Source organism: Kogia breviceps, chromosome 15 (genome assembly GCF_026419965.1).
Source record: "Kogia breviceps isolate mKogBre1 chromosome 15, mKogBre1 haplotype 1, whole genome shotgun sequence".
Taxonomy (NCBI): Eukaryota; Metazoa; Chordata; class Mammalia; order Artiodactyla; family Physeteridae; genus Kogia; species Kogia breviceps.
The window spans coordinates 63,498,818-63,509,406 of NC_081324.1; the positions used below are offsets into that span (position 1 = coordinate 63,498,818).

Below are 10,589 nucleotides of genomic sequence, written 5' to 3' on the forward strand. Positions count from 1 at the left end.
CACAACGCTGGCCCCCTCCTCACCTGCCCTCCAGAGCTTCTCGCTCAGATGCCCAGGAAGCATCTGCTGGGCCACCCGACCGCCCTCACCGCCCCCAGTGCACCCCTGATACCCTGAAAGCTGCCTGCGTGGCGCAGTCACTGCCTTCAGGGAAACCTCACACCCTGGACTGTCCTCAGAGCCACCTGGAAGACCCTCACTGACTCCCGGAAACGCCATTCTGAGCATCTGCTCTTTCTGGCAACTACACTTCCTGTGGGGTCCTCACCATCCCCACACTGTCCTGTCCAGTGTCCTCACTGCTCCACAGTGTCCTCACTGTCCTCTGTCCTCACTGTCCCCTGTGTCCTCACTCCCACCAGTGTGGGCACTGTACTTCCAGCTCTTCTGTGCCTTCTCCCTAAAACTTCTGGGAGAGTCGGTGGCAGGTGAATTCACTCCCAGACCTTGCGCGGGCACCAGAAGGTGATTTTGGGTGTATGAACATGCGATGTGTCCCCTTGAATCATCCCCGGAGCTCTTTCTGGGTTTGAGGGGGGGATTCCGAGTCGCACGGTGCAGAGATCGGTCGGATGGGGAGCAGGGTTTATTCGCACTGGAGATGGCGTGGGGGGCTCGACTGGTCTGGACAGCGGCTCGCCCCGGGCCCGCTTCGGCATCCAGGTCCAGGGGGTGCGTGCGTGTCGCCAGCGGTGCGCGCGCAGCAGTGGGGACCCTGCGCGCGGCCGCGGGGGGGCGCGTCTGGGAGATCGTGTGGGCGGAGGACGCGGCAGGAGGGGGGGCCGTCAGTGGGCCGGCCGCATGGCTCAGCGCCAGTCGCTCGGCTCGGGGGTCGCGGGCTCCGCCACCAGCGGGGTAGTCAGCGGCCACCGGCGCGCGGCGCGGGCGCGCAGCCTCCGCAGTCGGCACAGCAGCAGCGCCAGCAGCAGCGCGTGCAGCAGCCCGAGGCAGAGTAGCAGGAGCTGCGCCGCCAGCGCCCCGCGGCAGAGCGCGCCAGGCGGGCAGGCGGCTCGCAGCTCCTCCTCCGCCAGGTAAGACAGCAGGCGGCCCCGTAGCGCGGGGGGCGCGGCGCAGCGCAGGTCGCGGTAGGGCTCGCGCTCCAGCCGGCCTGCCAGCCAGGCGCGCAGCGGCACCAGGTGGCAGTCACAGCGCCAGGGGTTGGCGCCCATGTGCACGGCACGCAGCACCGGCAGCGCGTCCAGCAGCCCCGGTGGCAACGCCGTCAGGTTGTTGCCCGTCAGCACCAGTTCGGTCGTGTCCGGCGGGAAGGCGGCCGGTAGCGAAGCCCACGTCAGCCCGCGGCGCCCGCAGTCCACGCGCGTCCCCGCGCAGCGACACGGGGCCGGGCAGCCAGCGGCCGGGCGGCCCGGCGGCGCGAGCAGCAGAAGCATTAGGCTCAGCGCCCCGCGCGGCCCTGGAAGGGAAGCGCCGCGGTGAGCCCGGCCCTTGGGGCTCCCGGGGCACCCGCGTGCCCCCCATCACCCGCGAGCCTCTCCACCCCGACAGCCCGGCACACCGGCTGGAAGTGACCTCTAAGTCTGACCCAAACCTCTCCCGACTACAGCCCAGAGGGCCGAGCACCTCCCCACCGGACTCTACTCAGGGAGTGGCCTGGCCCGGGCAGACCCCAGACTCACCGGAGCCCATGGCGAGAGGACAGCGGCCCAGCTAGCTCTGGAGCACCAGGAAGCAGCCGCAGAACCGGGCGATAAAGCCGCCCCGCCCCTGCCAGGCCCTGGCGCACCCGCCGAACCGACCACAGCCCGGTCGCCCTTCAGAAATAACCCGGAGGCCAAGCCGGCAGCGCAGATAGAGCGCTATCACCAGGCTGCCGGCCGACCGGGCTTCCGCCCCACTCACTCCCAGGGGCGCACGGAGCACTCAGACACCCTCTTCGACGTTCAACAACATTGTTCTCCTGTCACCAGGACAGGACGCAGCATTCACAACTGAACAAACTGGAGAATGGGGCTTGGGGGCAGGGATCATGCGGGTGGAGGGATGGGGGACCAAGGAAGGGCTCAGGAATCCGGGGCAACAGTGCTGCTGGGGGGAACAGGCCTCCAGTGACCAACAGGGAAGGGTGGTCCAGGGATGGGGGTTGCCAGTTTGCCCACCACCCACTGCTCCTGGAGCCGGGCGTGACCGTGGGGGAGGGGCGGAGGCATTCACAAGCATCCCAGCCCCATTATTCCTCCCCAGCAGCCAGCTGGCCTCCTAAGGTCTGGAGGGATCCTGATTGCTTCCGCTGTCCAACCTGCCCGCTGAGCTACCTGGTGAGTGGGTGAGGAGGTAAGAAGGACCTGGCCCACCTCAGCACAAAGTGAGCGCTCCCAAGTTCACTCTGCAGCACTGGGTAGGGAATAGGTCCAGGATCCCACGGATCTGCTCCCCTATTCTGCCTTGGTTTACCCACCCATCTGAGTAGGGCCTGGAATCTAAGTGCTGTGACCTTCTGGGTTGGGGGGAGATCTCAGAAGTCACCACCCAACTTAGCTCCTGCTCCCCCAAGGCCAGAGAGGGCTGGTTGTAGGGGCCATTGTCCAGGCCCGTTGGAAGCAGATACAAATGAGGGGAGGGGCTGATGCTTAGAATAAATTAGGGTTGGCTGGGGGCTGCGACCCCGTGTCTCTGGGTCAGTTCAGGAACAGTAGGGAAAAGTCCAGGTCTGGGCCACTCTGGAATTGGGGTTGTGTCCAGGCCTGTTGGCGATCCAGACGAATCAGAGGTCGAGTCCAGGCCAGTCGGGGTCCAGGGGTGGGAAGGGCCAGCCTGGAAACTGGCAGTATATCCATGGCAAAGTGGGGCTGTGGTGGAGTCACTGGTCCTGCATTTGCTGCTTCATTTTCTGCAGCATCTCCTGCATGCGCCTTAGCTAGGGGGGCGGGGCAGGAACAACGAAGGGTGGGGTAAGAAGTGTGATGGGACAGGCCTGGCTCTGTCCCCACCCCCAGCCCCTGCTCCTCCCCTGCTGCCTACCAACCTCCTCATCCTTCATCCTGATCAGCTTCTCCGTCTCAGCATCGGGGGTTGGCAGTGGCAGGATGGGGATGGGGCTCTCCATGCGGCTGTCCTGTGTCAGTTTGCTGCAAGGTGGACACCAGGGATAAGCTGCTGGGGGTTGGGCTGACCCTCGATACCCTGTGGCTCCCACACCTCTGGGTGGGGGTCGGGGCAGGTCCGAGGGCAGGTGGGTCACGCACCTGGTCATCTGCTGGATGCAGTGCGCTCGGTAGTTTTCGTAGTGCACGTCACACGTCACGTCCTTGAGGTCATGCATGTGTGTACGGATGAGCATGTTGCGAAGCTTCACGAAGTCGCAGTGTGCCTGGTTCTCCACTGTGGGCAGGGGCGGGCGGTGGGTGAGGCGCCGGCCCAGGGGAGCCTTCCCACCCAAATGCTGCGCCCCAGGCCTCGACTTACCCTCCACGATCCCCCAGGGGTACAGACGCCCCCGGACCCGCTGCCCCTTGGCCTCCACCACCGTGTTGCTGCCGATAACAGCGAAGGGTGCGCTCTCCTGGGGGGGCAGGTGCAAGGGCTCACTCCCAGTTAGCATGGGTGTGGGGTCAGTGGTGGGAGAGGGGCATGGGCACTAAGCACCTGGTCCGCCCCTCCAGAATCACCATCAACAACCTCTCCCCAAAGAGACCCTGTTGTCCCCACCTCTGGCCTCTCTGTTGCCAGCTGAAGCCAGAACTGGGGCAGCTTACACCTTAGGGCTTTTGCTGGGCCGTGCCCATCAGATGTAACCCCCCTCCTGATACCCGCCCCCCACCAACAGCCACTCCATCTAGTTCCTCCCCATTCCTTTCCCAGGGCAGAGCCCATGCCTCCTGTTAGTGATACCCCTGCTGACTTCGGGGTGAAAGGTCCACCTGCTCCTGGCTCGGTGGCCACCTGTCCCCAGCTTGGGCTTGCCATCACCACTCTACCCCCTGGGGCACTCAAAGCCACCCCCCTTCCCCTGGAGCTCAGAATTCTGGGAGCCAGGACATGCACAGGCCTGGGGCCACTGGACCAGGCCCTTCTGCGGGTGAAGCATGGTGAGGGGGCTGAGAGAAGGGCCAGGGTGGGGGCCTGGCCAGTGGCTGTGCCTTTAGATCCTGGCAAGCATTCCATGACCTATTAACTACATGGGGACCCAACTACACAAGCCAGCGGAGGACCTGGACCGCCCTAGCCCCAGCCCCAGCCCCAGCTGAGGAATCTATGGCCTGGACGAAAGACTCCTTCCCCCTAGGTCAGACCTGGGCCCTGGCCCTCCTCCCGACCTGGTGTAAAGTGGCCTCTGGGTCCCCTACCCCCAGTGCTGCAGCCTGACCTTCAGTTCCCGGTCCTGCTGCTTGAAGTCCTCGTCCTCATCCGAGTCACACTCGGGAAACTGGTACACGTGGATCCCAAACTTGTCGATCTCCTCCCGGATCTGCGGCAGGCAAGGGCCATCAGGTGAGGGGCTGGTGCCCTTGGCCCCACCAGAGTCCTGGTTGTGCCCCGCGGCCACACAGGCTCACCCGCTCCTTCAGCTTCCGGATCTCACCGGGGACGAGACAGTCGGCTTTGGCGATGAGGGGCACGATGTTCACCTTCTCATGCAGGGCTTTCATGAAGCCCACGTCCACTGGCCGCAGCCTGTGGAGAGCAGCCGGGGCGAGGGGCTCATGGGGTGGAGGTGGTGGGAGGCGGCGCTGCAGGAATGGGCAGGACCCGCACCCCTGGCCCAGGGCAGCCACCTACCCGTGCCCAAAAGGGGAAATGAAGTACAAGCAGCAGTGTACACGGTTGTCCTGGATGTTCTTGCGGTTGAGGCCGCTCTCGTCCCGGAAATACTGCTCAAACTGCTGGTCCACGTAGTCGGTGATGGGCTTCCAGCTGGGGGCAGGGGACACATGAGGCCAGGCTGGTGGCTGGTGGCCGGGGGCCAGGGCAGACTGGGCAGGCCTTCCTCACCACTCAGAGTTGTTGACGGCGTCCCCGAAGCCTGGCGTGTCCACAATGGTAAGCTTCAGCTTGACCCCCTTCTCCTCAATGTCCACCGTGTGCTTCAGGATCTCGACCGTCTGGCTGATGCGCTCTGTGGCAGGGCGGTGGGGGGGATGGTTTGGAACAGCCTCTGTGACCCTCACTCCCACCCTGGGCAGCCCAGACCCTCGTTCTCATCTCTGGCTATGTGGCCCGGTGGTGATCTGGACCCCGAATGGGAGACCCATGCTTTGGGGACAGAGGAGCAGGGCTGGACCTGGAAGGAGCCCTTGGAGAGGTCACCCAGCAGGGGATGGTAGCAGCGCCAGGGCCGCGTGGGGCCCACTCACCCTCAGCACTGAGCAGCTTCCGCTCCTTGTACAAGTCAGTCAGGAAGAGGCTGTGGACCAGTGTGGACTTCCCCAGGCCCGACTCCCCTGCCCACAGGTGCAGTGAGGAAGTCGGGTCAGGTCCCAGGCCCCAGACAGAGCCTGGCTGCCAGTGCCCCACCCCCCACCCTGGAGGCCGGCCCACTCACCCGCCACCATGAGTGTGAAGTCGAAGCCCTTCTTCACAGACTTGCGGTGCACCTGATTGGGCAGTGTGGCGAAGCCCACGTACTGCTTGTCGACGTCCTGGCGGGGGCAGGCGGGTCAGGGTCACGCTGGGGTTCCTGGGGCAGCCTGGTGCCTTGGCCCCTACCCAGCTCAGGCCAGGGGGCAGCAGGGCAGGGTCCCCAGGGAGGGGGCATCTCAATGGCAAAACTGGGTGAGGGCCTGTGGGCAAAGGCCCTGGAGGTGGAAGGCAGATGCGGCGGGCGGGGAGAGGTGCCCGCGAGGGCTTCGCAGGGACCGAGATGGAGTGAGTCTGTGTGCGTGTGGAGGGGGGCAGCAGGCACAGCGGGCAAGGCGGTGTCCCCCCTTGGGTGGTGGGCAGAGGGCACCAGGACCCAGACCCCTCAGACACACCCAAGGCCCTCAGAGGCTGAAGAAGCCCCCACCTCAATACTCACCCCTCCCGAGTGTAAGGGGTGGGAGGCCCCGTCTGGCCCCGATCCAGCCGCGGGGGTGGCTGGCTGCGGCGACGACGGAGCAGGAGCTATTTATAGAGAGCAGCGCCCAGCCTCCCGCGGCCTCCGGCGCCCACCCCAGGACCCCGGCCCTGCGGCCCCTGTCACATCCCCAGTCCCTGCGCGGGGGGCGGGCGCACAGCTGACCCACCTTCCGCTCCCCTCTCCACACACACCTTGAGCCGCCTCTGGGCCTGGGTCCGCGGCGACAGCAGCTGCTCCACCAGGCGGTCCTGGGGTGCCGCCAGCGAGTCCATCGCAGCGACCCCGGGGCCTTGCCCGCTGCGCTGGGGCCCAGAGTGCGTCAGGCCCACCCAAAGTCAGCCTTGCGCCAGGGGCTTGCGCGCTGTACAGCCCCGAGGCCCTGTTCTCGCCCCCGGGTTACGGGTTACGGACGCGGGAACCGAAGCCCGGAGGGGCGGCGCTCACGCGATGCCGGGACCCCGAGGCCACCAAGCCGCTCGTCCGGCCACAGGCAGGCCTGCCCCTGGCACAGGCGGGCCCTCGCGCCGGAAAGGAGCGCGCGGTCTCCGAGAGACAGTCGCCTGGAAATTGGGCCGCGCGGGCGGAGCCACGGAGCGGAGGAGGGCAGGGCCCAGCTCCGCGGGCTGGCGGGCGGCTGCGCGCGGAGCGGCGCGGCTCAGGCCGTCAGTGCAGCGACTGCACAGCCGGGTGGGCGGGGGGCCGGGTCCATGGCCGGGTCTGCGCTGCCGCGTCCCGCCTGCCAGAGGGCGCCCGAGTACGCCCCCAACCACGCGCGCGCCCGCGGGAGCCCGCCCGGTCCCCCTACTCTCCCGCGGCGGTGTCACAGAGGCGCTCCCAGCTACCCACTGACGCACGGCCCGCCCCTCGCGTGTGTGCGCGTGTGTCTGGAGAATTCTTACCGCCGTGGCCGACGAGAGAAGTGGGGAACCTGCGAGGGCAGCGCCCACCTCCCCATCCAGGCCCGCGGAGGCTTACATTGGGGGAAGGGAGCGATCAGAGCACTAGATGCCCAACCCCTACCCCCACCTCTGCAAACTTGGAAGCTGCGGCCAGTGCGTAGCTCCACAAACCCACCGGCCAGCCCTGCGCTGCCACCTCTGCCCCCAGACAGCCGCTGCCAGCAGAGGTAAGGGGTGCTGGAGTGAACCCTTCCCCCTAAGGGGGAACACTCCCTCTGAGCTTCCACCTTGCTCTCACTTACAGGACTGGGCAACACAGGGCCTGGAGGGCTCCAGCCAGCTCAGCCCTCACACCTGTGCAGCCACCCCAGGGACAACAGTGGTATCCTGAGCCCCCAAACCCTTCCTCACTGACCCTGCCCGCAGGACCCACCAGAATCTGAATAAGCCAGCACCAGCCCGGTGGCAAGGGAGGCCTGCAAAGGAGCTGGGGATCCAAAGAGACATGTCCCTGGACTGTGCGTCAGTGGTAATGGGAGGCCCCACGGATCTCCCCCACCTAGGCCCTCCCTTCTTGGCTCCCTGCTTAAGAGGCCTCTGTCCCCGACTAGGCTCGTGCTGCTGCTGTGTGGCCTGGAGGCCGCTGGCACCTGGGGAGGAGGGGTGGGCCCACTGCTGGGAACAGGGGAGCCTTTCATCCGAGAGGAGGTGGGGGGAGCCACAGGCCCTAGCTCCCCAGCCCGTCCCCAGCCCTGGCTCTTAGAAAGCCTCAGCGCTGGCCCCAGCCCTCCACCATGAGGACCTGCAAGGGGCCTTGGGGCTGAGTCCCACCCAGCCTCCACCCCCGGCTCCAATTTAGACATGGCCCCTCGGCCCACTTCCTGCCCGGACAGGCTGACACCTCGGGCCCAGGGCATCTCCAGGAGGACAGACAGGCTGGCACCCCATAGCCTGGTGCCTGATGGGCTCGTTGCCCCCAGAGGCCTCTTAGTTTCCCCATCGGTAAGGCACAGCCTCAGTGGAGGTCCGGCTCAGGGGGACAAGACCAGCTCCCTGCCTGCCTGCCTGCCCCATCTCCTGACTTCGTCCAGATGGGGCCTGGGGATTCCCTGGGGGATCCCCAAGGAAGGGGCCCTTCCACTCCCTTTCTCTGGCCCCCGAGGCACAACAAATACTCCTCAGGACTTCCCAAGCCACAGACACTGCTGCGCCCACCTCCTCCCCACCTCCTCCTGGTGCCTGACACTCTCAAGGCATTTCCATTCTTAGAATCACCCCAGCTGCCAGAGCCAGTGAAGGCCCCACCACTGCTAGAGATGGGGTGGGAGTTGGGGGAGGGGGCACAGAGGACCACCAGAGCCCTCCCCAGTGTCTGAGATGGGTGGGCACAGAGGGGGCCCACAGAGCTCCCCTGCCCGCTTTCCCAGAGTGCAGACAGGCTGAGGCTCAGTAACACCAACAATGGAACAGCAAAGTTACTGCAGGCTTCCGGCTCCCCCAGACCCACTGGGAGCCTTCCCCAAACACCGGGCTCCCTGGCCCTGCTCCCAGGGGACCCCACACCCCACCCACATAATGCTCTCTCCCTCTGGTCCTGGGAGCAGGGGACAGGTAAGGCTGGTCCTAGCTGAGCTCCAAGAGGGGCAAACAGGCCTGAAGGGGCTTGAGCCTCAGCAGGGAGGTCCCTGAGTGCCCGCAGGCCCAGGAGAAGCGGGGGCTGGTCTCCCAGGCCTTCCCTCTTTCTCTCCCTTGAACAATAGCTTGGTGGCAGTGTGTCCCTGCATCTCCTTCATTGTTTGACCCACCACGATGGGGAGGCAGCTCTTGGCCCGGGCTCCCCAGGGAGCCCCTTGCTGGCAGGGTGACGTGCTTGCGGCCCCTCCCCGTAAGCCTCACCCGTCCCAGGGTGGGATGTATCCCTGCTAGGGGCCTGGCACTGGGCAGGAGTGACTCTCAGCCCCCACCCCACCTGCTGGGCCACTCCTGGCCCGCCTGCCGCACCTAGGCCAAGACTTTGGGTTCCACCCAGCATCCACCCGGGATATGAACCCCCATCCCAGACGAGGGTTGCCAAGGCCACCCTGGTGCCAGAGTTGGGCTCTTCTTTTCTGCCCTAAACATGGCTGAGCTCAAGCCAGAGAGGCCCCCAGCAGGGCTGCCCAAGAACCCCCAGCTCCCCCCGGTTACTCACCCCCTCTACGCCCTCTTTGGGGTCTCCTAGCTGTTTAAACCTGACCTCAGCTAGGTTCACAGCGAGTGCCCAGGCCAGCCTCCTGTCCGGCCCTCTATTCCTGGAGGCTTGGGGTCCAGGCTGGCCCTTTGAGAAACCAGTTTGTACCCCCCAAATCTGAAGACTGGTGCTGGGCACCGGGATGACTCAGACCAGGCCCTGGAGGCTCCCAGTCTGGGGAAGAGGCCTGGCCACAGATCAGCCCACTCACATTTGTGTGTGTGGAGAGGAGTCATAAGATGCAGAGAAGTTGGGTGGGGTGGCCAGAGGCTCCCCTGTGGGTCTGCTCAGCGACTGGCCCTGGCTGGTGGACTCGGACCCCTCCCCCAGCCCGTGGCCTTCCATGACGATGGCCTCACACAGGACCCCCAGCACACTGCCACGGGCCAGGTCAGCAAGGAGAGGCTGGCGCTGGACCAGTGGGAGAGGGGCACCCGGCCCATCCCCCATCCGGGGAGAAGCACACGCCATGCCCCGAGGGTCAGGAGCCAGGCCCGGAGGCACTGCGGCCGCTCCTCCCCTCTGCAGCCCCGGGTTGGCGGCACTGCCCAGGCTGACTATCGGTTATCGCGACAGAGCGGGATGACGGCCGGCGCGGGCGGGGTAGCGTTGGGGCGCCGCGCGTTGGTGGCACAATGGGTGACAGCGGGCCGGGTGAGCGACGGCGCACACGTACCTGCTTGTCTTCTGCGGGGTCGGGTCGGGTCGGGGGTCGGGTCGGGGTCCGGCGGGCGGGGGAAAGACCGAGACACGGTGAGAGGCGTGCGGGCGGCAGGGACAAAGGAGTGCGCGCGCGCGCGCGGGCGGGCGCCGGGCTCACCTGGGGTCGCCAGCTTGCTCTTGTACCGCAGGCCTGTGCTCATGGTGGCCGCCGGGGGGACGTGCGCGCGGGCGGGGCGGGCGACGAGCGGAGGCCGAGGCCGGGCTGCGGGGTGACCGGCCCCTCCGCGCCGCCGCCCGCCCCGCCCGCGCTCCCGCCAGCCAATCGGCGCCCGCCGCGCCCACGCGCGACCCGGCGCGGCCAGCGGGGGCGGGGACCCAAGCGCCCCTACAGACCCCGCGCCCGCTGCCTGGGGCGACGCCCTCCCCTCCCGCCTCCTGGACACCGCAAGAACCACTCTGTGCCCACCCCCGCGGCCGCGCCCCCTGCCCACCTCCCCTCCCCGCTGCCAGGCCCCTGCCCACGTACCCCGCCCTCCACCCCGTCCCTGCCCACAACCCGCCCCCCTGACCAGACCCGGGCTGACTCCTCTGCCTTCGTGGGACCCCAGTCCAGGCCTGACCTCTGGCCATCCTTGGTGTGGCCCGCCTGTAAAGCCTGTCCCTGGGGTCTCCCACCTCATGCCACCACCACCATCCCCGGCATGCTCTGCCCACTGAGGTCAGTGGATGCCCCTCCTCACCTCATCAGGATGGACGCCGGAGGCTTTGGCCTGGGGAGTCC

At 66.8% G+C, this 10,589-nt stretch overlaps 2 protein-coding genes across 7 annotated transcripts; both read right to left on the minus strand.

Annotated features, from left to right (window-relative positions):
* Positions 1-718: 718 nt before the first annotated feature.
* GP1BB (glycoprotein Ib platelet subunit beta) lies at positions 719-1,730 on the minus strand. The gene is made up of 2 exons (XM_059041226.2): positions 1,638-1,730; positions 719-1,414 (listed from the first exon to the last, which is right to left on the minus strand). Exons 1-2 carry the CDS (start codon positions 1,645-1,647, stop codon positions 807-809), a joined length of 618 nt encoding a protein of 205 aa, XP_058897209.1. The 5' UTR covers positions 1,648-1,730; the 3' UTR covers positions 719-806.
* Positions 1,731-1,893: 163 nt separating this feature from the next.
* SEPTIN5 (septin 5) lies at positions 1,894-10,104 on the minus strand. 6 transcript variants are annotated; one of them, XM_067015067.1, is made up of 13 exons: positions 9,966-10,088; positions 9,822-9,832; positions 5,975-6,037; positions 5,501-5,597; positions 5,313-5,399; positions 4,951-5,074; positions 4,738-4,872; positions 4,515-4,632; positions 4,325-4,426; positions 3,424-3,520; positions 3,204-3,339; positions 2,984-3,086; positions 1,894-2,875 (listed from the first exon to the last, which is right to left on the minus strand). In XM_067015067.1, exons 1-13 carry the CDS (start codon positions 10,006-10,008, stop codon positions 2,819-2,821), a joined length of 1,173 nt encoding a protein of 390 aa, XP_066871168.1. In that variant the 5' UTR covers positions 10,009-10,088; the 3' UTR covers positions 1,894-2,818. The 6 variants fall into 6 exon arrangements, with proteins under 6 accessions (XP_066871168.1, XP_066871169.1, XP_058897180.1 ...); XM_067015068.1 differs by lacking the exon at positions 5,975-6,037; XM_059041197.2 differs by lacking the exons at positions 9,822-9,832; positions 9,966-10,088 and adding an exon at positions 6,208-6,863.
* Between the last annotated feature and the right edge of the window lie 485 nt (positions 10,105-10,589).

Excerpts from the sequence above, each read along its gene's own strand:
- SEPTIN5 (XM_059041197.2), bottom strand. The coding sequence starts at position 6,288 with ATGGACTCGCTGGCGGCACCCCAGGACCGCCTGGTGGAGCAGCTGCTG. Across the intron at positions 4,873-4,950 it reads GCCGTCAACAACTCTGAGTG|CTGGAAGCCCATCACCGACT; the intron begins GTGAGGAAGGCC and ends CCCTGCCCCCAG. Across the intron at positions 4,427-4,514 it reads TCCGGAAGCTGAAGGAGCGG|ATCCGGGAGGAGATCGACAA; the intron begins GTGAGCCTGTGT and ends TGCCTGCCGCAG.